The sequence below is a fragment of the Punica granatum genome, chromosome 6 (assembly GCF_007655135.1).
Source record: "Punica granatum isolate Tunisia-2019 chromosome 6, ASM765513v2, whole genome shotgun sequence".
NCBI lineage: Eukaryota > Viridiplantae > Streptophyta > Magnoliopsida > Myrtales > Lythraceae > Punica > Punica granatum.
Window position 1 is genome coordinate 16,655,138 of NC_045132.1, and position 27,552 is coordinate 16,682,689.

The 27,552-nt window shown below is 38.4% G+C and overlaps 2 protein-coding genes across 4 annotated transcripts; one reads left to right on the plus strand and one right to left on the minus strand.

Annotated features, from left to right (window-relative positions):
• Window positions 1–3,235: 3,235 nt before the first annotated feature.
• On the plus strand, window positions 3,236–4,559 carry LOC116209900 (SOSS complex subunit B1). 2 transcript variants are annotated; one of them, XM_031543649.1, is made up of 2 exons: window positions 3,236–3,524; window positions 3,828–4,559. In XM_031543649.1, exon 2 carries the CDS (start codon window positions 3,952–3,954, stop codon window positions 4,405–4,407), a length of 456 nt encoding a protein of 151 aa, XP_031399509.1. In that variant the 5' UTR covers window positions 3,236–3,524; window positions 3,828–3,951; the 3' UTR covers window positions 4,408–4,559. The 2 variants fall into 2 exon arrangements, with proteins under 2 accessions (XP_031399509.1, XP_031399510.1); XM_031543650.1 differs by having other exon boundaries at window positions 3,238–3,524; window positions 3,965–4,559.
• An 867-nt stretch (window positions 4,560–5,426) lies between these two features.
• Window positions 5,427–16,218, minus strand: LOC116211111 (serine/threonine-protein phosphatase BSL1). 2 transcript variants are annotated; one of them, XM_031545337.1, is made up of 21 exons: window positions 15,874–16,218; window positions 15,643–15,697; window positions 15,462–15,540; window positions 15,083–15,162; window positions 14,889–14,983; window positions 13,816–13,915; window positions 13,442–13,511; window positions 13,088–13,189; window positions 12,484–12,565; window positions 11,381–11,551; window positions 9,998–10,187; window positions 9,322–9,520; window positions 9,065–9,232; window positions 8,507–8,745; window positions 7,956–8,040; window positions 7,741–7,839; window positions 7,201–7,400; window positions 7,045–7,120; window positions 6,725–6,860; window positions 6,493–6,632; window positions 5,427–5,934 (listed from the first exon to the last, which is right to left on the minus strand). In XM_031545337.1, the coding sequence occupies exons 1-21, from the start codon at window positions 16,076–16,078 to the stop codon at window positions 5,851–5,853; spliced, it is 2,655 nt and encodes an 884-aa protein (XP_031401197.1). In that variant the 5' UTR covers window positions 16,079–16,218; the 3' UTR covers window positions 5,427–5,850. The 2 variants fall into 2 exon arrangements, with proteins under 2 accessions (XP_031401197.1, XP_031401196.1); XM_031545336.1 differs by having other exon boundaries at window positions 15,643–15,703; window positions 15,874–16,217.
• Between the last annotated feature and the right edge of the window lie 11,334 nt (window positions 16,219–27,552).

The following is a 27,552-nucleotide window of genomic DNA, read 5'->3' on the forward strand; positions in this document are numbered from 1 at the left end:
AATTGATGATTAGGATTTATTCACTAATTATGTATTTTGATAATAATATTATATATGGTGGAAAGAAAAAATGAAGAAACCGTGGGATTTCCACGTTCGTACAGCAAGAAGATCAGAGAGCCCCAACCCCTACGCCCCACTTGGAATATGCGTTATTACAAGAAAACATCAAAAGTGAAATGATTGATATTGATTGATTGATTTATTTATTTATTTAAGTTTCTAGAAACCGTGGGTTGGACTCGTGTAAGTAATCTTGTTGGCTTTCCCTTTCTTTCTAGAAGAATTGGGTTGACATGACACATTATTGTCATTCATTCCACCGCAAATTATCCTAACATTTTTACATTCCCTCAACTCGATAAATAAACCATAGATACTTAAAGCATGCACACGACCTCCACTCCGATTAGTCGACTTCATCGGTTACGGCCTCCGGCAAATCACACCCGAGCTTGTAAATATTTATTGAGCTCTACGGAAAAAGAGTATGAATACCATCCTTATGATTATTGTAGTATAACGAATTAAGATATATAGTTCATGATCGATAATTTTAGGATGATGTACCAAGTTACGTTCGGATTCCTTCTAGAAGCTGTAGGTTTGGCAGCTATCTGATGGTTTTTGCCTGGACCGATATATCCGCACATGCACACTGATTGACATATCTCTTCTTATCCTTCAATTTCATGCCCGGTCCCACACGGTCTCTCTTTGTCTGCTTGTTTACTCCAAAAGAACAGACACAATAATTCAAAATATCATATCATATCATATTTAATTATTTTTTTTCAAAAAAAAAAGGAAAAGAAAAGGAGGACAAGAAAACCCCCACGTCTCTCTCATTTGTATAGCAAGACTTCGCCATATATAATAACTTGTCCATGTCCAACTCATGCAAATTAAATTCAGAAATTCTTCTTCATCTCCATCAACCTTACTTTCCAAATTTGATCAAAAGAGGCTACAAGTAGGATTTAGTGAAAGAGAAAGGAATACGAAATGGAGGGCAAGCATCATCAGGAGGGTCTTGATTTGTTCCCCTTCTTCATGTTGGAAGAGTCTGGAGATTCCGGGGCTGATTCGTCCAATGACCCTAATACCGGATCAGGTTATTGTCATTATCGTTGTTATTACGACTGTTACAATATGAGCACTAGTGGAGATGTGGAAGAGGATGCGGAGTCGTGCGTCTTTGATTCTTGCCATGCATCGTCATCTCGTAACTTGCATGATCTCGATGATGATCCCGATGGTGAGGCCGAAGTTGAAGAAAGTAGGGCAGGCAACGATGGATCAGGAGCACGCGACCTTCGGGCACTTATCAGTACCGCCGTTATGGATCATCATCATCATGATGATCGTGAGAGTTCATTCGTTTTTGATGATGATGATTCGGCTAATGAAGATCATTATCGTGATCATCATGATCAGGGGAAGAGTGTTTCCGATGATTCTATCAGTAAAGGTCATATTCTTTATCCCTATCATAAGGTCAATATGAGCGAGAAGGAGAAAGACAAGCTTTTCTGGGAGGCTTGCTTGGCATCCTAGCTGTATGTATATTCATGTACCATGTAACACACACACATATATATATGGAAAGAGAGACTAGATTTTTTTTTTTTGGAGCTTAAAAGAATATATATAATATACTTCTTATAATATTACGTTGATATTTTGCCTAATTTTAATTTGTTTCCTTTACATGCAGTGTAATTCAATAGTTATAGGACTTGCAAAGTTGATTTTGGAAAATTATAATGAATATAATGTTCACGATATGGACCGGCCCAAAATAGATTGCAACCCAAAGAATACGAGTCCACTGGGCCGGCCCAAGTGAAAAAAGCCCCAAATACAGAGACAAAGCTTCCAAAAATTACTATAAATACGAGGTTTCCGTACGGGGAAGAACTAACTTCATTCCACTTTCCAAAAATAGAACCCCATATCTTCCTTTCCCTCCTCTCTCAGCTCCATCCTCTCCCTCGGTTTTCCTTTCCCCCTTGACCGGAATCCTTTCCTTCGCTACCCTGTCTCCGACGTTTCGATCACCGGGACCACCGCACCACCACCGTCATTTTGGCCTTGGCTCTACCAGTACACACATACATGTTGTTCAGACTCGTCGAGGAGTTCCATTGCATAGTGTTTACTTGACTCTTTGAAATTCAATTCCTGTGATTTGGATTTTAGAAAAGTAAAAAGCAGGAAAAAAATGATGAGATGGGGCGCAGTTGGTGAGCTCCACTGTCAATTACTCTACGGATGAAATATACACAAAAAATACGTTCTCAAAATCTACTGAAATGATCTCACCAGAAAAATATTTTCGGTCTCATTAAAAGATATTATAAAAAAATGTAATATAGTGGCACATGCTCTCTCACCTATGGATTATAAGTTCCAAATTTGATTCTCATCGGTGAAAGTACTTATATCCCTTTATTTATCTTTCAAATTTTGTGTATTCTTGTAAAAAAAAAAGTACAACTAGCTTCTATCTTTCCTCCTGAATACCCATTCTTGTTTGTTTTTGAACGGAATAATTACAATCGTGGTCTTAAAAAACTGCCATTTTTTGAAAGTGAGACCCTAAAGGTATAACTTAGCAAAAACCACGGGGTGGGGGTTGTCGAAGGGCCCGAGAGCCTCGACAACCATCCGCCCAACAACAGGCTCAGTCCTCTTTTTTGTTTTTCGTTTTTTTGTTTCTAAGAAACTTTCAGAACTAGCATTGCGTAATTCTCCATTTTCAAACTAAAGGTTAGGACAATAGAATGGCTGAATCTTCACTTGATGTGTGAGGTAGAATGTGTTACAAACAATATATATTTAATTAACTAATGATTAAAAAAAAAAAAGCAAATCCAAATAAGATGAATTCCTCAGTCATAAGTTTTGTATAGAACACAGTGACTAGAACTATTATACATTAGGACATTTAGATGTAACTTTGCTGGTGTGTTAAATATAGGAACTTTTACCAGTACTGCATGATTTCAAACCAACCAAAGCATGCCATAGATGAGGATCCAGTCGTCACTTGAAAAAAAAATAAAAAAATCTACTGCATCATCGGTTATACCACGTCAGCATTGCCACGTGGTGACACCGGCCGATCAAATGGGGACACATAATATGAAGAATCTCGTCATCTGCCTATGTCACACATAAGGTTAAAACAAAAAAATTTAAGAAAATTTATCATCATACAAAAATGTGAACACGAATTACGACTTTACTACGAGGACTGAATTGCAAATTTTCCGGTTGGTTGCCGCCAAGGCACAGTGGTTTCCGGTTAGTTACTATCAAAGGGGGCAGCTGCGTCTTTCAAGCGGAGCTCACTTCCTTCTTCTCTTCTCTCCGCAGTCCGTCTTCTCCTCGACCCGACTGTAACTGCACCGTGACGGAGCTCCAACACCCCTGCAGCTGCCGCAGCACCGTCACTCCCCGTCTCTCTGTCGGTCGCTTTGCGATTCAAAATCGCCGTCTCGTGCTCGTGCAGTGAGTCTGTAAGTCTCAGTTCCCATCGACTGCTTCTTCATTCGCTTATCTTTTCCGTTCTTATCAGGATTCAAGTATTGTTAACTTGTTGCAAGTAATAAGAGGATGGATAGTGAAGCAGGCGACTAATTATTAGGAGATAGTATTTTTTTTTTTTGGGGGGGGGGGGGGGGGGGTGGGGGACAACAACGGGACTAATTATTAGGGGAAAGGAGGGGAGGTTTCGAAGATTTTAACACTCAGGAGTGCTTCTAATTCGGTAACTATAATAGGAATCGAACGAACGAACGAATTATGTTGTTGGTTTGCAGATGGAGTAATGCAGCGTAGATGTTCATCGAATTGTCTGAGACAGAGGGGCGATCTTAATATTATAGTGGTCTAGCCTGATTAGTGTTCAACCATTTATCGTGTTGATCGCGTCGCGTCGCTTTGATGTTCTGTTCAGTTCCTGGTTTTCCTCGTTGTATGGAAATGCTTTGTCTCAAGGACATAGCACCCGCAGCGCAGAACAATATAAACACGCAGTTTATACTCTTGGACAAAGGCAGGGCGAACCTAGAAGGCGGCCAAACCAAGACGTGCCTGGCCCTCGTGGCCGATGAGACTGCCGCGGTCCACTTCCAGTTCTGGGGTGATGAATGCGATGCCTTCAAGCCCGGAGACATCATCCGCTTGTCCAACGGGATCTTCTCCTACAACCGGAACAGTCTTGTCCTCAGGGCCGGCAAGAAGGGGAGCATAGAGAAGGTGGGAGAGTTCACCATGGCTTATGTGGAGACACCCAACATGAGCGAGATCAAATGGGTCCCCGACCCGAACAATTCTCGTACGTATGTCCAAGAAGCCGTTATCTCTGCTTACTCGCGTGTTTTCCCTCCAGTGCTGTGACCGAGTCGTGATGTTTCTGTGCTGTGTATGTATGTAAAAAATTCACTTTGTGCAATTGATCCCTCCTGAGAAACCATCGCCTTGTATCGTGCTTTCTTTCTCATCATCTCATGCCGCGTTGGCGCAATGAAATCACTATCTTCATGGTCAAATTCTTAGCAGCCAACATAAGTCATGACCCTGCACGGCACGGGAGCGTTGTCGTACACCCCGACCAAGTGCTAGCAATAGAAAATTGATGAAGATGGGGGGGTTGTGATTAACCACAATCCACCGAACGCATCTCCATTCTAATACTATGTCGACCTAACTCAACCTGCCCATCTATTTGAAGACCCTTTGAGCAAATGCTCACTGTGATGGAACATCTTTGAGGCTATGAGGTCTTGTGGATAACAGGACCAAGGAGTTGGTTATGTGCCTAAGAAAGTATCACGATGGTACACCGAACACATCTCCATTCTAATGCTACGTCGACCTAACTCAACCTGCCCATCCATTTGCAGACTTTTGAGCAAATGCTCACTTTGATGGAACATCTTTGAGGCTATGAGGTCTTGTGGATAACAGGACCAAGGAGTTGGTTATGTGCCTAAGAAAGTATCAGGATGGTACACCGAACACGTCTCCATTCTAATGCTACGTCGACCTAACTCGACCTGCCCATCTATTTGCAGACCTTTTGAGCAAATGCACGCTTCGATGGAACATCTTTGAGGCTATGAGGTCTTGTGGATAACATGGCCGAGGAGTTGGTTATGTGCCTAAGAAAGCATCACGGTGGTACAACAACGTTGTAGTGCTTAATTCTGTGTGGACAGGTATTGAATCATCAGGGCAAATGTCACACACATATATATATATATAAGTTCTTGGAAATCATCATCATCATTTAAGAATACTCTTGTTTTAGGATAGGAGGCGAGTGGGGTGGGATTCCCCCTCCTCAGCCTCTATTTTTATTTATTTATTGATATATTTTTAATTTTTTTCCGGTCAAGTAAGAAAATTAAAAACTCTTTTTAGAATAATAATTGACGAAAATCATTGGTATAACATATGTAATTTACATTAGATACACACTGGCCTAACGAACTTTTTCTTCTTCCTTTCTCTATATCTCTCTCTCTTTTCCCCACCATAAGCTGTTTATTGGGTAGCAGAAAATGCTTACGCACTCACTAATCTCTAATGAAATCTTACATACAGTAAAAAACCAAAAAAAAAAAAAAGAAAAAAAGCCAAACCCCTCAATTAAATAACCACTGCTAAAACTTCCCTATATTTCAATGTGTACGCCGCTGCAATGGAGGAGTTCCCACGAAACCATACCGCAGAAATACATCATCCTCACTTCTCTCTCTGATCTATAAGGAGTGCTGAGCAGGGCATAGTTCAAGCGTCCACCCAAAAGCGTTGACATTCTGAGTTCTCGTAGGGAGATTAGATGTAAGCTAGAGAACTTCGATCATGGTCAGGTTGGGGACGGCCCCGAGTCGGAGTAGGAGGCCTTTGAATGTTGAGTTCCTGCAGGATAAAGAATGAAAGAAACATCCGGAATTAATTCCATAGGTCCCAGGTAAGATGGTAATACTGTAATTTATAGACTAATCTAGTCCCATCTACTTTCAGTCTACAACCTCAAGCCCCGTTTTCTTGGGGCTCCTTTTTCTTGCTACTGACATAGTATTGACCGGGGAGGCCACATTGCTCAGGTAACTAAAATTTCAGCTTATGCCACAGTATGCCAGACTATTTCAGAGGTGCAACAGTTGCAGTAGGACGTAAACAACAAATATATTCAAAGTTCATGGACATACAGCCCGGAACCAAGATCCAAGAAAGGGCACGGTGAAAAACACGGTGGGATTGTCAAAAGCGGTATCCTTATTGGATAGAAAGGATGGTTTAAAGTATCGTATGACTCCTCGCACTCATCAACAACCGAATATCTTCTTTTAGGGGCTTGATCCTTGCGGTTTCAATCGTGCCATAACTAAAATTCTTTTATGGGGATTACACTCAGTCCCCTGTTCTACAACATGCTAAAAGAAAACAAGCCGTGACAAGTTAAAAGCTACTCACCTGCATCCATTTGTCCTCTACATAACGTTCGGGGGAAGTCTCAGGAGATTGAAGGGGAGGCGGCAAGGGATGGATTAGCTTCGGTACCACGACCAAGCCTCTTCCAACAACTAAGATTGCTCCTGCATTATTTGCCGTTCCTAGAAGCACAAGCATATACCACATATTAGAAATGGGAATCCCATTATTTATTAGGAGTTTTTACTCTATGCACGGAGTTTTATCTGATTACCACAATAGTTAGTGGCAGAAAACAGAGTAATCAATTGCCCCTGAGCAAACCGCTCGAACCCATCCATCACACACTCATGGGCCCTTATGATAAGTTGTAGTTTGTTTTTCTTACAGAAGTCGGTAACTCTATCAGGCTGCAACAGAGAGAGCATGAAAATACCAGTTAGTCCAGCAAATTTCTAAGAATGAGACATATCGAGGAACTTCCAATATAATATTTCCCACCACCATATAGTCAGAGCACCACAATTTTAAGTTAGGATCGTAGCTTGCATGTGTATAAATAAGCCCGGTGCAAAATGAGTAGAAGTGCCATACCCCAAAGGTGACAAGACCTGGCCCTCTAGCATTTGGCCTCAAACCTTCAATACTGTCATTCTCCGTGGGATCCGACCTGTAAAAAATTAGGTTCGCCGTAAGCAAAGAACGCCATAGTAAATAGTGAAAAGATGGGTAAATCCGATCAAAACATACCAGAGAAGGTCCATTAAAACTATAGATCCAGCATCCATTGTTATGGGCCTTTCTAGCTTCTCGATCTGCTCTACTGAGTGTATAGACCGTCCTATGCCACCATGCATACAAATTATTTTCTTCTCGATGAGGGCAGCAAGTGGAAGGTAGTTGAAGAGTTGGTTGAACCGTGTCCATGCCCATATCCCATCATTTTCTCCCTGAAAATGATTTACTAATGTTAAAAACGACAGTATAATTTAGTTCAATTTTCACATAACCACTTCATAACTGAATCGACGAACTCATACAAGAGCATGGACATCTAATTATTACCTAAATTCCCCCTAATAAGACGTGATGATGAAGGCCCAACAAATGGAACTGGTTCAAAGTGAAGGAGATTGAATAGGATGCATACAAATGCTTTGCCATGAATATTCTAACGTAGGACTTGTTCTTAGCTGATCACTTGCCAACAGGATTCAACTTTAATATTGTAATACATGGAATGGTTACATATCTAGTTCTAGACACATATCGACACAACTCAACACTTACCATTCGCTCGATGCATTCAATACGAAAACCAAATAGCGCATTTATGTCAGCTGCCTCGTGGTTTCCTCGTATCAAGTGCACATTGTCCGGGTACTCGATCTGCAAAATCATGCAGACACAGTAGTCAATTTTACAGAATCGGAGACACTTGCAGGTATTAACATGTTTCCATATAAAGGAGGAGAGAATATTGCATTTTAGAGACAAGGACTCACCTTAAGGGCAAGGAGCAAAGTTATGGTCTCTAAACTGTGTTGACCCCGATCAACATAATCTCCCAGAAACAGATAGTCGATATAACTGTTCCAATAATTGCACAGGATAACTAAACTAACATCATGATAAAGATATATGGTACACAGTCTACCAAACAATGTAAATTTAGTTAAAGTCAGAGAAGTGGGGAGATAAAGAAAGACACATCAAATAGCAGGATTCTATTTTTTGTGTAGTTTTAATCTCATTTATTTATGTCATTACATGTTCCCAATGATGTACACTAACTACAGGTCTTTTTTGTTCAGTCTGCAGATACTGCATTAAATTCTACACTGTAGAGTTCTGAAACTAAGAACATGACAGGCAAAACTATATAAATTAAACGGATCCCAATTACCAAATCAAAGAGGAAAATATAATTAAAAGAAAAAAAAATGTAAACTTATGTGTATGAGTCATTTTGGTTCCTAGCTAAAAGCAGCACCATAGGATCTCTACCACTGAGGAAGTGGACACAGGGAAAAAGTTTTAAGATGAAAGAGCATACGTAATGTCTCCTGCAGTGGAAGGAAAACCATATTCATCAAATAACCGCATCAGATCACCAAACTGCCCATGGAGATCGCCAAACACTTTAACTGGAGCTTTTAGCTGAAGAACTGTTGGCTCCTGCATAAAAATCTGTTCTGCAGCATAACAAAGTTCTCCTACTTCATAAGAATCCAGGAAAAACCTCCTATTGGCAGGAGCCTTCCAGTTCCGAGGCTTAAGCAACGTAGATATAATCTGCACAGGAAACAGCAGTGACAATTCGTAAAAGGTTTTTGAATGTAAAATACTGCGCTACCAAATTGAGTATGCTGAATCAGTAGAGTCCCCTTTCTAAAAACCAAATTTAGCAGTTAACCCCCTGGAATCCCCTTTCTGAACACCAGGCTTCACAGTTTGCCCCCAGGATTTGCAGGAAGCGGCAATCACATGGCGCCACAGCAAAATCATGGCAGCAAAGTTTTTGTGTTTAAAAGAAGAGTCCTTTGTTGTTTAAGCAAACTGCAGGTAATGACTATAATGTCCCCCAACGTAATTTTAAGATCTCGCTTTTCACCTTTTTATGCAATCCTTGAGGAGACTTTTGCCTTGTGAACTTCTTCGCCGGATAGGACAGATCATTATTCGTTGGAATCATTCTTCTGCTCTCGTTTTCGAATTGATCTAAAGATAGCTGTCTCACCATCCCACCAAGGTTGCCTACAGCCTCTTTAGCAACCACCACCTGTAATAGTGATGACCACATATTCATCAATAAGCAGTGAAAAGAGCTTCCATGAATGTAATATATGGACAGGGCGAAATAAGACATACAGCTCTTGGATGAAGCCTAACATCTGCCTCATTGTCACTGCCATCTAAGGCAGTTCCTGCAGCTTGAGAGTTCTCATCGGATACTGGTGTTTCCTCTGTAGGAACATTAGAAGCCTGTACTGCTTGCCAAACAGCGGAAGCAGCTTCTGCCTCTGCCTCTGAAGCCAACCTCAGCTTTTCCATTGAGTTCTTGTCCATACTGTAAAGGACAAATGTCTACCATCAGATTATCAAAAGCTTCAAAAGTTATTATGCAAGAGCTCCATCAAGCATGCTTCATATGACTTAGATATCATCCAGCGATAAAGTAATAATGAAAGATCTCCATCAAGCATGCTTTTTATTCCCTCTCTAGGGAAGGTGAGCGTGCTACTTGCTAGCTCCCTAACTTTCCAGGTTCCGATTTTGGATTCTCTGTCTTGTTTCTATAGTTTCTGCATTGTTCCGACAAAGTTCATTTTATAAATATAAATCCTCATACATAGATGGTGCTCCTTCCAAGTGCTCAAATTCGGAAAAATAGGCACCTCCTTTTTTTTTTTTTTCCTTTTCCTTTTCCTTTTAAATGGTTAAGAAAATGGTCAGTGAGTAACCATCAACTGAGCAATCAGCACCTTGGATGTAATTGAGACAGATCAACGGCGGAAGACACAGGAATAAACTAGTGGAACAATACCTTGTGCCACCAAATGTGGGGCTCTCAGGTTGGCCATCAACAATTGCAGCTGTTTCATAAGACCCAGAAGTGGATACACTCATCTTGGGACCTGAAATAGGCGATGCTCTCTCCGATGTCAATAGAGCTGAATTTCCATCAGGCTGAAATGGGGCATTTTCAGCGACAAGGCAATCACCTAGCAATGAATCTGAAACAAGAAAGAAATAATTAGTGTAGAATTATTATTGGCATAGAGCAAGCACGCACAAAATTACCCTTGAATAATCATGTAAATAATGATGTATTATAGATGAAACATCCATGCACTTTCAATAGGATAATCGCAATTTTATCCAAGTAGCATTAGGCACTTGGATATTCTCATGAATTTGAACAATTCTCTTCCTTTTCTTCTCCACTACATCAAAATTCAGTTAAATGACAAATTATGAGTTTACTTAGCGAAAGTTTCTCTTATTTCTGTCAAATTATTCTTTATATACATTTTGGTACCCTAAAAGCAAAGAGATTTTAGGAAAGACTGCTGTTAAAAGATTTTTTCCCACTCAATAGGAGGTCCATGATCTAAAAGTAACTGATAAGACAGAAGATAACTCGAAAGAATTTTTCAGACCAAAATTAGTGTCGACAACTTGGACATACTTATAGTGAAGTTAACATTTGGAATGCTGAATTAAATTTATCAGCATATAGGGTTAAAAGAATGTCCCAGATAGATCTATTATAAGGCTGAAGATAGAATTGTTGATCACCTACACATGACTGTACCTTGCTTGCAAACCAGGCAAAATTCTCTACACAAAAATTTCTGATGTGAAGTGCACAAGACAAATAGTACCATAGATGGTGTTATTAGACGTAGGACTAATTTGAAAAGAATATTTCAGGACAACATTGATAAACCGTACTAATATCAGCAATGTGTTGACTGAGTTGTGGAAGTAGGAATACAACAGAATCGAAACTATAATCAATCTAGACAGAGTGCTCTGTGAAATTGATGACCAGCCGGTTCTTGATTAAAATGTGTTCTCTCCAAGAAGTCAGCTTCTAGTTCATTCAGGATTGCAGTGCTAACTATCCTAACTAAAATTAAACCTCTATTGATAATTACGTAGCAGAAATACAAATTACATTATTGCTAATCTATTTTGAATTTTTTCTATATACCATAGATTCATTTGTGTTACAAAAATCCAATAATAGAAAGCAACTATATAAGGTTTTGCAAGTCAGTAGATCCTTTGATTTGAGTATCCAACATGTGCGGATTGTACTTCCATCCATTTGTTTCCAGTAAAATGGGATTTTAAAATATTAGATAATAATATAATATATCCAAGACATAATAATTCTTGGATTATGACATAATGCTCTCACCTCCTCTAAGACCACCGTAGACATAAATACGACCACCAATTGAAGCAGCAGCATGGCGACATCGTCTCATGAGCTCCAAAGATGAATCGTGCTCAGCATTTCCTTTGGTTGAACGTTGGGAGGTCACTAGTCCATTTTTATCCAACCAAACTCCAGCAGCAGTGTCCAAAACTATTATCAAAGAGAAAGAGAACATTATTGAAAGATAATAGGGGTTCAATGACCTCAAATTAGCAAAATTTCTCATAGGAGGAAATGAGTTGGCAATCATATTAGGGTCCAACAACCTATTAAAATGAGTACCCCTATTATCATTGGAATAAGGAGACCTACCAGCACAAAAAATTAATACACATTTAGAGTGCGTTTGGATTTAGAGTTGAGTTGAATTGAGTTTTGATTTTAATTGGTTTGTAATGATTGTATTGTTGAATTATGAGAAAAAGTGTGAAAAAGTAATAAATAATTGAGAGAAAGTAATGATTAAGTAATGATTGTGTTGTTGAATTGTGAAAAAGTAATGAATAGTTGAGAGAATTTAATATTAAAAATTGAATTGAATGGTTCAAAAAAATTAAAAAATGAAAAAAAGTAATGATTGTGATGTTGAATTGAAGATAAGTGGGGTTGAGTTGAGTTAAGTTGTTTTTAAAAAACAAACACACCCTTAGTGATTTTAATCTAGCTTGAAACTCCTTATTAATAGCGTAACCAAAGGCAATCATCATCACCTAGTTTCCAAATTTGCACTAATTTTTGTTATTACAAAAACATGTCATCTTTCAATGACCTCAAACTAGCATGAAATGCCTCATTGGAATCAACAAAGGAACCAGGGAGGAGAAGAAGAGGCTATCATCCCATTAAATTCAGGATTTCTCATAAGTTCAGTTTCCAATGTTCAATTTGTAAGTTTCTCAATTATTCTTGGCCACCCCACTCATCTACCAGTAACCTTCAAACATTATCTGTTTATTCATCCTAACAAATTTTAATGTTGTTGTCACATTAATTGGAGTCTAGGACTAAAAATAGAAATGAGTAGGCTCCCATAAAGACAGACAGATCATAAAACGTTGACAAACACTCGAGTGCAAGGTTACCTGCTACAGCTGCTTCACCTTCTACCCCACGTCCACCCTTAAGAACACCGCCTGTAACATGCAGTCGCGCTCCAACAAAGACCTACAAGCACAAACCAAGTTCAGTAACAGTTGAAGGAAAAAATTTTCCAAATCAACTACATTGTCTATTCTGGTCAGTTTGTTTAGAAAATTACAAACAGTGAAAGTAAGAACCTTTATTAGTAGAAAGATTGTTCAGCAAATACAGAAAAAAATAGAAATATCAAATATCTAAATTTATGGAACAATAAGGGTGTCTATAGAGTATGTAGTAAAGGAGTTTCACTGATACCAAAAGTAGTACATTTAAAATTTTTAAGTTCTTTTACCCCAAAAGGAAATTGTACGAAAATTATCATCAATTCTTTCATTTTCTCAGATCGTTGGCAATCTTTGAGGAACTTTAGGTTTACTGCCAATAATTTAGCAATAAATTACAAATCCAATAAACCTGATATCTAATCTATGTGGAGATTGCAAGGAATATCGTAAATGTAACTCACTATGAACTCAAGGCCATAACCAAAGTCGAAAAGGTGGCTTCAGTACCGCTTAAAAGTTATTACAACAATAAAACACTTACCGCTGCATGTTGATACCTTGGGGAAGGAGACACCCCAGGAGCAAGAGTCCACTCCCATTGACCATTCCTATGCATAAGAAGGCCATAAGCATCCGCCAGTGGCTGCACATACCACTCAAGGATCACTTTGTGAACATATATCATGTGAGAATGCTAGGCACTCTTTGAAATATGTTTCATTATCTTTTCAATTAACAAACTTGACCCATAAATAGGGAGAAATTGCATAATATCATCAGAATGCTACTCGGTAGTATCACCAGGAGGAACTGGAACTCGTAACAGAAATAGATCAATAATCAATTTATTTATTGATTATGAGATAGTTTCCAAAGGGGAAAAGTGAGATCATACCACGCCTACAGAGTCTCTCCCACCGCAAAGCAAAAACATTCCATCTGAACGGGCACTAGCCGTTGCATACCTGAAATGATTTTGTAAAGACGGGACATAGTAGTGAAATTGCGACCAAAATTAAGCTCATTTGCACCAAAAAAGGAAAAAAGAAAAGAAAGGCAGAAGGTCAGGTGCAAATTAAGACCTATTGCTCCTAACACCAAGGGATTTAACAGGCCTTAGTGCTTCCAACTGGAAGATAATAGATGGAATGCTTTCATAAATTTATAGTTATGCGTGGAAATTGGAAACCTGAAGTGTGGATAAATAAACAGGAAAACACCAAAATAAAAACAATGATCCAATAAGAGAGAAATGATTTGCAAACTCACGTTCTAGCAGAAGGTCTATCACCTTCTGGATTGAGCCTCATCCATACATATGGTTTCTGTGCAGTATCTAAAGCCCAAGCATCGGATAGAACTCTTTTCCCTACAATGAATTTGTATCATTAGGAAGTCCTTGCCATAGAATCTTGAGAAAACAATGCATAACACAAAGACATCTTGCTAGTAAAGAAAGGCACCATATAGCGATCACATAAAGCTAGAACATGCACAAAAGAGCTTATCAAAAAGGGGCAAGAAGGGTATGACAGGAGTAGAAAATTGCCGCTTATAATTACTATTGTTCAAATTTTAATTGGTCGGCAGTTGGCATAGATTTACACTGAAGTTGGGACTCGCAGTTTCTATCCTGAATAGATGCACATGGATAATCAGCAGACTCCAGCTTATATACAATTCTTCACTAAGGCTATTCAAATTTGAGTAGAAGGATGGCACCTTAACTAAATTACTATTCTTGGAAACGTGATCTGATTAAACTTAAGAGTACTAGCTTGAACTTAATTAAGCAGTGTAGTAGATCCTATTAAGTCAAATGAACGTGCAGAAAGTAAAATAATTGATACAATTTGAAGTTTGCAGCCAATAATAGAGATGAAACATCAACTGTTCCTTGAAGGATGCATGATAAGGAAAAAGAAACCTAATTAAGAGAACTCAATGACAATTTCAGAACTCAAAGAACAATGACTATCATTTGATCTCCAAATTTTTGGCAGAAAGAATCATGAGAAATGCAAGGACTATCCACTACACGATTGAAAACCCTCTAAAGCTTGTAAGTAGCAAAGACAGAGGCCAACATGAAAAAAAAAAAAAAAAAAAGTCTTGTTTACACACGGTAAGAATAGACTAAGATATAAGAAAATAGGCTGATAGAAGAAAATGCAGTTTGATGGATCACAGTTTTACTTTCTTTTTCCTCCCCTTTTCCTAACTGACAACAGCATCAATAGGACAGAACGAAAATGCACCAAGAAATTCTAAGTCAACAAACAGCTTATGTGCTATCATTTGCATGTATCGAAACAAATTTCAACTTCAACAAGAAATATTACCGTCATTCCCACTGACAGTAACGAGATATCTCTGAGCAACCAAGTCCATTACATGGCCATACCGAGGCCCTGGGCCCTGTCCTTGCACTACAACTCTACATTGAAGTTGCAGAAATTAGAGCCATCACATACTCCAACAATAAAGAAACAAGAAAGCAAACTATTTCAACTAAGCTGAGCTGTCATTAGCTAACCTGTGCCACTTGAACTTATCATTCGTCAAATCTAGCACATAAAGATCATCAGTGGAATGCCCTGCCGGACCAATGCCACCCTATCCACAAAATAACCAAATACACATTATCCAAGTAACAACGATGCATCACTGTGTGCCCACAACATAAATGTCACACCAAGTAACTGCCAAAATAACAACTAGAGCTCTAGCACATCACGTTTCCAGCTCTAAGCACATCATGTTATTTAACAACTATTAAGTTGTGCTTGAAGTACACCATTGGAGTTGCATCTTCTTAGCCATCTTCTAACCAGTTAAACAGAAATATCAAAGCCTCGTTAGTTTGGATTGAGTCCACATCAAAATGTTGACGTAATTACACTGGAAAAAGTTACCTGAAATACAACCATAGTTCCAACTGCAGCAGCTGCATGAGCAGCCCTAGGAGATGGCGGCTCGCCAGCAGGCTTAATTCTGCATAGCATTAGGCAGTTCATAGGACACATCAATCAACATAGAAAAGATCAATCGAACAGGAAAATACGAACAAACTCCGAGGAAACAAAAAGTAGTTACCTGGTCCATTTCCTGGTGAGGATATCATAGCAATGCACCGAATTTGTCACCCCAGCTAATCCTAATTTAGCAAGCATTGAAAAAAAAGAAAAAAAAAACCAGCTCAGTCATACACACTTCTAACTTCCATTAGATACTGATCTGCAGCATCATGAAGCAATGGAGAGCTATATAGATCAAGTACAGAAGTGATGGAGGAGATGAGAAGGGGGATTAAGAAGGAAGGATTACTGATGCCGGGGGCGGAGGAGGCGGGGCCACCCTCGATGGCGGTGGCGCCGCCGAAGAGGATGAGGCGGGGGCCATGGTACTTGGTGGCGGCGACGGCGGTGAGGGTGTGGCCGCAGCGGGGGCCGGGGGCGTCCTCGTCGGAGTCCCAAAAGGTCTCGAGGGCCCGGTAGGTGGGCGCCGGCTGTAGCCATGGCTTCGAGCCCATGGCTGGACCGACAGACTGCAAATCCCCCGCCGATCGGATACGCGTTTGGTTAAGTCAGAGGGAATCAATCAGAGCCCTAACGGACATATATCTTAATAATAAGATCCATTCAACTTCAGCAGCCGCTGCCTTTGCCACACGCAGTCAGGCCGAGGAGACAGTTATCGTGGTGGGACCCGGACCCTCCTCCTCCTTTTACGTGTTAATTGTTATTATTATTGTGGTTATTAATTTATTAGTTTTCTTTGGGTGAATATTATTACTTTTTTATATTATTATGATACGAAATACAAAAAAAAAAATTCCCGAAAAATCCTTATTCTTTTTTTATTTATATAATGCAAGACTATGTCAATAAGTAGATACCATTTACATATTTCATTGTATATATTAAACATTTCACTATATATAAGATTTGAATTAGAAGAAAGGCATGTGAGTCTAATATAATAAAATATAAATCCTAATGATTTAACATGTAATGCAGACCTCATAAAGGATTGTAAAACCCTACAATGAAACTATAATCGATTTTTGGATCACCAAATTTTAAATTAAGATTGAGTATTATTAATTCGTTGTTTATAGAGAAACAAGAACGAATAACATCAAATAAAATGATTATTGACCTCTTGTTTGCAAATAAAATTGTGTAATTGAGGATAATATGATTAAAAGAAGAATGAGGGTAAACATTAAAATAAATAGAAGTTAAGGACCAAAAGTAAAGTTCCCTAAAGATGCGAAAATGGGGATCGAGTTATGGGTTTCGGGGTCTGATGAAAAAGGGTTTTCTCCACCACCGAAGAAATGTCTAGCTGTACTGCTTTTGAGGCCTTTCTCTTCATAATTTGCAATCTAATAAATTAATTGGCTTAATTTCAACTTGCCACAAGTCCCCGACAACGTCCTACCACATGTGACAATCTATGTAGTGATTCTAAAGAGTTACTATCAGTTTATTTCCTGAAAGATTGACGAGCTAATACTTTAGTCCTGAAAAGAATTTTATGATGCGTTTGATTTTAGAATTAAAGTAAGTTTGATTTTGATTTTGATTTTGATTATGGAAAAAGACAAATGAGATGAGATTATAAATTTAACTTGAGAAACGTGTATTTTTGTTGTGTAATGTATTGAATTAAAATCAAAATCATAATTTTAAAATCAAACTTACAAGGCCTTACAAATCATTTGATCTTGAAAGATAATTCTATCTGTCAATTTGATTCAGCCATTAAATGAGGCATCATAAATTTGATGGGACGCGTACACGTGGACTAATACCATTACTAATCTGATGTGAAAGCAATTTTGATATTAACAAATAAAAAAATGATTTTTTTTTAAAAAAAAGTGGATGGGAAGCCCTCTGTTCAATAAAAGAGGAGCTCCCTTTTTTAAAACTTTATTTTTTATTTTTTTATTTGGCTAAATTTTTTTTTATCTTTTATTATTGAAATCGTAAAACAACATCGTTTTGATGTTTTATACTATTAGTGACGGCGTTAGCCCGAGTGTGCGTGCTACGTTAGGTTTTTGTTGCTCATTTAACAGCTGATTAAATTGGTAGATAGAATCATCTTTCAGGGATCAAATCATTAACAAAATTCTTTTAGGGACCAAATTGTTAGCTCACCAATCTTTCAGAGACCAAACTAATAGTACGTTGGATTTCAAACCCTCTCATGTGATTTGGTAATTTCATAATTCAATGTTCGAATCCCTCTTTATGCACTTGTGTCAAAATATTTAGCATGTGCTCTTTGAACTTGGGTTGGAGACATTGGCTTCTGTAAACTACACTAAACTTTTGGTGGTGCTAAGTTGATAGGATTAATACTTGTATTGATTATTCAGTTCGTTTAATAGGGTATTAGGGATATTAAGATAGCCACTATTGTTGTCCACCTTTTTATTTATCAAAAAAACCCGCACCTGTTTGTGTGGAGGTGAATTTCTTCCAACATTTTAAGAAAACATAACACTCCAAGAATAGTCCCTTTTGATAATTGTAAAACTTCTTTTTTCTGGTCCCAACCGAGGCATGTGAGCGTAGTAAATGACATGAAATGATGAAATAAACAAATAATAGAGCCGTCATCGATGAAAATCAAATTTAAAATTTTTTAATTTCAAATTAAGAATGAGTGTCACCGACTCACAATACTAATTAATTGAATTCATATTACTATAGCTATTTTTTACCAATATAGAGTAATAATAATAATAATAATAATAATAATAACAATCTTAATGACGATAATAATAATAGTAGTAATAGTAGTAGTAATAATCAATGTTATCAGAATCGGACCGGATATCGAACCAGTCGATGTATGGATTCATGGGTTTATGGGTTTAACAGGGGTCGATGGGTCGGATCGTAAGTTTAATTATAAAATAAATAAATATTTATTATTTTAAGAAAATTCACACGACCGAGCATGTTGAAAGGCCCAAGCTGCACGCACACGCACACTCTCCCTCCTTCGTCAGGCGCCCAATGTCTTCAGTCCACTCTTTTTAATTGATTAATCTTTTATTTATAAAAGGAAAATTAATAAATAATTAAAAGGAAAAAGAAAAATCAGAAGGACAAATAGTCAAATACCAACGAAATGCAGAAACCGGCAAAAAAAAAACCCACTCATTTGCGAAAGAGGGGGGAAAGAGCAATTCCTTCGTCTTCTTCACAGTTTCTCCCCTCTTCTTCAACCTCCTCTCAGATAATTCTTCCCCTCGCCACTGTAATTCGAAGCTTTGCGTGCCGGAATTAGATTGTGTCTGCCGACCCTTTTCTGCAAACTTTGTTTCTAGGCGGAAAGCACGAAGAAGAAAGGCAAAATAATGGCGGTCCCTAAAGCAGATCCGAAGTTGGAGAGCTTATTAATGGCGGTCCTGCAGGGTTCTGATAACCCATATTGAGAATTCATCATAAAGTTGCCATTTTGATTGCTGGGTTCAAATCTAAATCTGCCTAAGAAAGGTGGGGCGAAAAATTCGAAGCCGACGAGGGAAGTGGTAAGCTCCATTGTTGAGATATGCCCAGCTCGAGAAAGATGGTGGTAGTAGGAAAGGACTGGGTGGTTTATGTTCAGCTGCTTCTTCTTCCTGCTCTGCTTCTGCTATTTCTAGCGACAGTCGGGGAAGCCCAGTCGTCGGGGACCGAGAGCGTTAGTGTTCTGATAAATGTGGGTTGAATTCCAGTGTCACGCACTGGGTCTGAGGTGAGGAGAGAAGATGAAGAACAGAAGGAAGAAGACCAAGGCTCTGTTTGGTTTCAGAGTTGTATTTTAGAATCACAATTCTAACTTAATTTTACCCACTACAAAACAAAATAACTCATACAAAGTCAAAGAGTGGGTCCATTTATATTACTTTTTCCCACAACAAAACAACATAACTCTTACAAAGTCAAAGGGTGGACCCCATTTATACCACTCAAAATCAAAATCAAAATCACAATTCTAAAATCCTACTATGAAACCAAACACCACCTAAGATTTTCGATTCAATTCTGCAATTTTGCTCTTTTTTGATTTCGGGTCGGGGGATTTGTTTCGGATTTTCTTTAAAAATTTTGAACTCATGTAACCGGCTGGTTCGAATGAGTTCGATGGGTTTATCTAAAAACCGGCCGATTTTTTGGATTCACCGTTTTTTTTTATGCATTTTCGGTTTTTAAGTTAACTGGACCGGACATAGGTCCGGTTTCCGGTCCGACAGGTCGAACCGGCCGGTCCGGTCCGGTTCTGATAACATTGGTAATAATCATAATAACAATAATAATAACAGTAATAGTAAGGTCAAGAATCTCAATATATAGTAATAATAATAATAACAATCATAATGACAATAGTAATAATAATAATAATAGTAAGGTCAAGAATCTCGATATCATCACAAACTTAAATCCAGCAGTCAAGTCAAATGCATCATCTGAATGTGACAAGAAGATAACAAAAGATTTGCAAGACCATTCAAGAAATCTGCATAGAGGATGCTATGGTATGAATCTAATATCATGACAACAAATGCATGTAATTCATGGTAGGAGGAGTAAAGAGCCCAAGTACCATAATGTATAACCAGCAGCCTATCAGAGCTCTGGACGTAAGGAGGGCGGTCATCGAGCTCCAGCACGAGGCTGACCGTCAGGGAAGACGAGTTCGAGGCCGAGCTGATGACAGTGATCGGAGGCGGAGTAGAGTTTCGTAGGAGAGCGAGAGAAAATGAGATAGGAGATTTCACATTTTCCCCCTTAATTTTTAATTTCCGTTTTAATGTTTTGTTAATTTTTACCAACAGATATTCAGAGTCAGTTTACTTCCGGAAATTTTTTTTACCTTTTCTAGAAAATTTTCTAAGAAATTGTGAACCATAAGAAAATATGTTTACTTACATAGAAATGAAAGTTTTTTCACTATTCAAATTTGTATATGAATTAGAAAAATATTTTTTTACTTCCTCATTTTCCATTAGCTAATTGTTTCCATTCCAATCTTCCAATTTATGATTTTCTTTTTTATTTGCTTTTCTATCTATAATAAAATTTAAAATTTCCATGAATAATGATTATCTCAAAGCAAAGATTTTTCCAACTTCATATTTGCAAACATGTTTTTAATACTATTCTATGAATAAATAAATTAAAAAGGATTTGAAAAATAGAGATGGAAATGAAGAATCAATTCTCTAAAAGTAAACGTGGCCTCAATTTCCCCTTGTAATCTATTTATTATTTTTTTTATAATAAAAGGTAAATTAAAAATTCCCAATTTTGCTCAAAATCTCAATATTGATTTCTAATTCATTTTCTAAACCACATACTGTCACTTTATATCAGAAATGACATGGTCAATGACTTATTAGATTTTCATTGAGTAAAAAGCAGTTTACTCTTCGAACTTTTGGGATAAGTGACCTTTACCCATTGACCTTTAAAAATTTGTCCATTCCAATTAATTTTTCAACCAAAATATGTCACATGCATGGCACATGACTTTTCTAAGGGACAAAACATTCTCTCAAGTTACCGTTCACTTGATGAGGCACCGGCAACCTCATCCCAACACTGCAGCCCTGGCAATCAATCACCAGGAACAATCACTATCTATGCTAGTGTCAATTGTTTTATATAATTTATAAATGTGTGATTTTTGTATTCAAATCAAAAAAATTTCCCTAAAAAAATCAGGTGCTGACATGAGACATACATTAACTGAAAAATTAATGGAAAAGGAATAGGAGCAAATTGCCAATTTTTTTAAGGTCGGCGGACACTTTAAAATTTTTACAAATTGAAGGGCAAATGTTACTTACCTCTAAAGTGTAGAGTTCAGGTGGTAAACTGTTTTTCATTCTTTTCCATTTAGACTATCCTTGGCGGGGGTCTCTCCCCGGAGACACATGAGGAACTGCCACATGGCGGTAGCGGACCCCAAGCAGCAGCTTCTCTACCCATTTTTATTTTTTTTCTAAATGTGGTTGCTAGGTCAACGACCAGAATTAAGGCCATTAGACACCCAATGACATTAATTTTTAAATTTATATTTAAAAATAATTAACTATATAAATACCTCATTTCACATCCGAATTTTCACTCCTACTTTAACTTCACACTCAATTATCAACTCCAACTCCAATTTCACCCTAAATTTCCTCCTCTCTTCCTCAATAAAAAAAAAATGGCCAATGCAAACCAGTTGAATCATTTCAAATATTATATGTCGAATCTGAACTTACCCTAAAATCCAAATTCCTCGACCTTCTAACTCCTCCAACAACCAAAACCATAATCAGCCCAATAAGCCACATTATTTACACTCGTATTATCCCTAACCATACGCCTTCCTACTAAACCCAAATATTGGATTTGCGAGTTCACCCTCTCAATTTATGAGTGGAATGAGTTTGGGATTTGAGAGCGCCAATATAGAGTCCAGTCAATCTCCATGGACGAATTCTCCTTCACCATTCACTTAACCTCCCAACGATAGCCCCGGCGACATCGACCCGGATGTTGAAAAAGTTACACCTCAAAATAGAAGTAGTCGCATCGGCCAAATATGGCAACGGGAAAACGATGAGCCGCTAATTAGTGCGTGGCTAAATGTCGAGCAAGATTCCGTGGTCGGGGATGATCAATCCAGCGCTACATTCTAAGAGAGGATCCATCAGTATTGCCTAGAGGCCGACCACAAGCGCTTCTCCACAAGAAGTCTAACGCATTGAAGCAACGGTTCCACAAGATTCGCATGACTGTATCGTCCTTTTGTAGATACTTCGCACATGCTGAACATCATAGAGTAAGTGAAGCAAACGATGATAATGTGCTGGAGATGGCTCATAATTTATATTACGAGACGAAAAGGTCAAATTCAGCATGCTATTACACTAGAATATTCTCAGCCATGAACCAAAATTTTTAGCTCTTATCGATTCTTCCGGTGAAGGTTCGAAGTGGACGAAGACAAATGCTTTCGGTGTATACACAACCTCCTCCACCGGCGATGCGAATAGTAACTTTCAAGTGCGTCTAGAAGGCAGAGATGCAGCTCAGAGAAAAATTGCTAAAAGAAAATCATCTAAAGGGAATAAGGTAGTTGGTACTGATCTCGGCGATACGGTAGACGATGTCCGTTGTCTAGCTACTGGTATAGAGAGTCAAAATGGCAAATTGCACAAAATGAAGGAAAAAGAGTTCCGGATCAAGTAGGAAGAATTCCAGATCAGGTAGGAAGAAGTTAAGACAAAGCATATAAAATCTGCCTCGAGACTTATGGCAACTGACACGAGCAATTATTCTCTAGAAATGCTTGCCATTCAAAAGAGGTTGTCAGAGGAAGCTCATTTGAAGATTTTTAATTAGTGATTATGCTTGTATTGTTTCCGTTGTCAGGGTTCAGAGTCAACATTTATGTTTGTAAGCTGATTGTCATCATTTATGTTTGTAATATTTACCGTTCTAATAAAATTTAAATTTGACTATGTTATGTATTTTTTTTTTGAATGGTTAAATAATTTACTTTTTGAAAAGTAATCATTGGAAAGTAGCCATTACAAATTAGCCGTTTGAAAGTAGCCATTAGAATCCTCTCTATAAAATGATTTCACTCTCATATGCACTACCTCACATCCGATCGTCTCCCGTTCATATCCCCACGTCTCCAATTTACATCCTTCGAAATATGTTTGAAAACCCTAATGATCCCAATAATATGTCCATGGATCCGTTCGACTGAATGGAAGATCTGTTGAAACATGCTACGGATGAGCGAGTCATTGACCTTGTTTAGAAGATGGAGTAGACCGCCTCTAGTGAAAGCTCTTCCTCCAAACCAAAAAGGAAGACAATCAATAGGAATCACGAAGTAGGTCATAAGCAACTCATGCAGGACTACTTCATTGACAAGCCGATGTACTCTGTCGAGACATTCTGACAATGGTTTAGAATGAGGAAGCACCTTTTCCTTCGAATTGTGGACGTCCTTTCAAGTGCTTATCCATTTCTCTAGCAGAGAAGAGATGTCGTAGGCAAAGCAGGCCTATACCCCTACAAAAATGCATCGTGGCCATGCGTATGATGGCTTACGAAGTAGGTTCTGACGTCATTGACAATATCTCCTGCTAGCAAAGAGCACCGCAAACGAATGCCTTTACAAGTTTTGTGAACGCGTCATCTCGGTTTTCGACCCTCAATACTTACGCCGACCTAATGCAGAAGATGTCCAACTGCTACTATGGATTGGAGCGTCATGCAGTTTCCCGAGCATGATGGGCAACATCGACCGCATGCATTGGGAGTGGAAAAATTGCCCGAAGGCATGGCACATGTATAGGTGTCACCATGGAGTTCCAACTTTAATACTTGAAGCGGTGGCAGGACCTAACCTTTGGATATAATATTCATTTTTTGGCTTGGCCGGATCCAGCAACAACATCAACGTTTTAGACCGATCATCAGTTCTTGATGATGTGTTAGAAGGTTATGCTCCCGAGATAAATTACACTACCAATGGCACCAACTATACCTTGGGATATTATTTGACAAACGGTATATAAAATAATGGCCAACATTCGTGAAATCAATCCCTCGGCCTCAAGGAGAGAAGAGACAATTATTTTCCAGATATCAAGAAAGGGTACGGAATGATGTAGAGGTTGCTTTCGAGGTTTTGCTCGCTCGATCATGGTTCGCAAATAAGCTTGGATTGATCATGCGAGCTTGCATTGTATTGCATAATATGATTGTTAAGGATGAGAGGGATATCTATAATGTCAACTTCGATCGGCGCTCGGAGAACGATGATCCGTGCTTGGAGTCACTAGCGGCTTACCACACATTTCACAATGACAACAAAGATATGCTTCATATGAGGAATATGGCCGGAGTCATATCCGTATTCGGGATAAACAACACCGTCGAGAACTACAGGCGGACTTGGTGGAACGTATTTGACAATTTGAACATGCCTGCAATATCAACTAAATTTATTTTTTCATTGCTCATGTATTTTTTTTGTTACTCGCGTAATTATCTTTTCATTGCTCGCGTATTTTTTTTCCCGTCATGTAATTTTCAAATTATTTCATGAATTTTATTAAGCACTAGTAATTAATTATTATTGATTAATATTAATTAAATAATTATTTAATTATTAATACAAGTTAATTAATTAAGTTTAATCATCAATAAAAATAATTAATAATTATTTTTTTAAGTATATTCATTATATGTATATAAATAAGTGTGTGGGGCACATTAAGAGATTTGAAATTAGAAACTGTGATCAGAACATTGAGAGCCTGTTTGGAAAATGAGTTTTGTTCAACTCTGCTCAATCCTGGTTTACTACCCGACAACTGGGTCAGCATTTTCCCTTCTGGTGGGACCCAGCTGTAGCACAACTGCACGGTCAAATGCGGTTGAATCTTTCTTTAGCAAATGCCAAAACATGGGGACTAACTGTGGGATGGTAAGGTTCTTTGGGTTAAATTTTTTTTTTCCTTTTTCAACTTTCCTTTGCATTTTGTCACATGAAGGTGTTGCAACTTTTTAGGGGAGTAAGGTAAACTTTCGCACATTTTACAAAGTAAAGCAACCACGTTAAAGACATACAAAAGTTGGAGTATACATTAATTTTTGTCATTTAATATAATGCGTACAAATTCATTTGTCATATCATAATAATAAATAAGACAACTCCTAATACAACACGTAAGTGCATGTCATCGCCCTCCTCTCTCTACACACCATAACCGATTAGCGATACGATAGCGTACATCGTTCATTTCGGCGCTACTCATATCTACATCTACTATAATTCCTTCTTGTAGTGGAGGATTTCGAAATTCATCATAATCCACCCACGCATCGCCGTACTCCAGAAATAATATGTCATGGTAATTATTACGACGTATAAAATTATGCAAAACAAAACAGGCAACGACAAGTTGTCATTGTGTATAAGGTATGAAGTTCGTCATGAAACTCAGTATGACGAATCTCTTTTTCAAAATACCGAAGTAACGTTCGATGACATTACGCACTGACGCATCGCGCTGATTGAATAGCTCTTTTTCTGTTGTTGGCGGATTGTGCCTAGGAAAATCACTCCGCTGGTACCGTTCCCCTTGTATGGAGCCAAATATCTTGATATATTTGGAAACCCTGCATCAACAATATAATATTGTTCTGCAAAGAACATAAGGAAAATTAAAGTTAATTAAATTAGGGTTGCAATTTCATAGAAAACCGTCGCATGTATAAGCAAATACTCACGACCACGCGGTGGTGGAAAACCTTCCACTGACGCAGCTTCGGAAAATATTCTTGAATCGTGTGCGGAACCCTCCCAACCCGTCATCACGTATGTAAACATTGTGTCGTGTGAACAAGCAGCCAATACATTTTGAGATATCTCGGCATTCCAATCACGATAAGGTACTATGTTCGCATGTGGCACGCATACAGCGACATGGGTTCCATCAATAGCTCCAATATAATGTTGCATGACAGACGCATAATTATATGTACCGAGCATAGTATACCGAAAACAATTTTATACAGTATGAAATTAGCAGAAAACATACCCTAAATAAACGCCACCTTTTGTCATTTTCAATTTCTGGTTGGACAGCAACATTCCGCGGTGTTATAAAATCTTGTGATAATTGTTATATTCTGCGTGCAATTTTTTTGATAAATCGTGACACCATCTCCTTCGAATGCTGAAACCTTTCCGCCACCATTGAAAATCGCATACTATGTGAAATAACTAATAAGAACATACCAACTTGCTCTTCGACGGTAATACCTCTACTGGTATCTGTGATGCCACATCGCAATCGAAGTATGTCGCATAGATTTCTAAACACGTAGGGTTCCATTTTGAAACTTTCGAAGCACCGAACGTCACTCCCTAGTAGTTTAACAATGTACTGTCTTCTTTAAAGTGCTGAATTTCTACAAGGCTTGTTCTGTGGAACGGGATCATCGAGCTGATCATATTGCATCATCAAGTAGAAGAACGCCCGTCACCTACTGTCAGGCTCGTCGTTAATAGAGTTATTACCATAGCCCGAAGACGACGCATTACGAGGCATACTATTTGACAAATGATCTCCTATAACTGTGAACATGAGTTCAGGAATACGTCGTTAACAGTGGAACACATTAATTATAACCATAGGAAATTAACATGCAACACAAACATAAAACAAAAAATCATCAACAGAAGCAAACATATAAAACAAACAAGAGTTCAGTCACAACAAATTCAAAAATACCCTAGTAGTTCGAAAAAAAAATATAAAGATGGGAAATAGGGAAGTCTTCAAGGATGACGAAGCTGCAGTATCCATTCCATTCAGTCGTCCTCCTTAAACCACATGAAAAGCCTCCGCGCAGTCGGATCAAGGAGGGCTCCGGCGGCTTTCACGTACAGGGGTGAAGGATTCTCGATTTCAATTTAGCTAACTCATCGAAGGCTTCATCGATGTTATTCTTCTCAGGCTTTTCAGGGCTCGATACCGACTTGCTTCTCTTTGCCGACAGTAGGGTTTTCTGTGGCTGCTGCTTCATGTAACTCTCCCTGAACAGGTCCATGCACTCCTGCATTTGTGAGCTCTTGCTTAGACCTCTTTTCGGCACTCGACGTCGAGACTCGGTTAGAATGAGCTCTGCAATATGGACGAGGTTGTCACTCTCGTTGGAGCCTTATTCGAGGTCAACATGTTGTTTCTCCTTTCCCTTCCCCCTAGATAAGAATTCCTCATTTAATCGGCGTTCTTCTTCTAAAGTTGGAGGTGGATCAGTCGAGGAGATGCGAAGAGCACCGGTAGCCACTGAAGAACTAAAGAGTTGCTTATGCAAATCATAGTGGTTGCAGCCTTTGCTCCGGAATGCCTTGTATGCCCTATTCTTCTGTACGATGAAGTACAGCATGACTCAAAGGAGATCAGTGACA

Bases quoted from the DNA above. Each gene is read 5' to 3' on its own strand.
- LOC116209900 (XM_031543649.1), top strand. From the start codon at position 3,952: ATGTTCTGTTCAGTTCCTGGTTTTCCTCGTTGTATGGAAATGCTTTGT.
- LOC116211111 (XM_031545336.1), bottom strand. From the start codon at position 16,078: ATGGGCTCGAAGCCATGGCTACAGCCGGCGCCCACCTACCGGGCCCTC. The intron at 11,552-12,483 runs GTAACCTTGCAC...CTTTGATAATAG, and splicing joins AGGTGAAGCAGCTGTAGCAG to TTTTGGACACTGCTGCTGGA. The intron at 8,746-9,064 runs GTGAAAAGCGAG...TTTCCTGTGCAG, and splicing joins CTCAAGGATTGCATAAAAAG to ATTATATCTACGTTGCTTAA.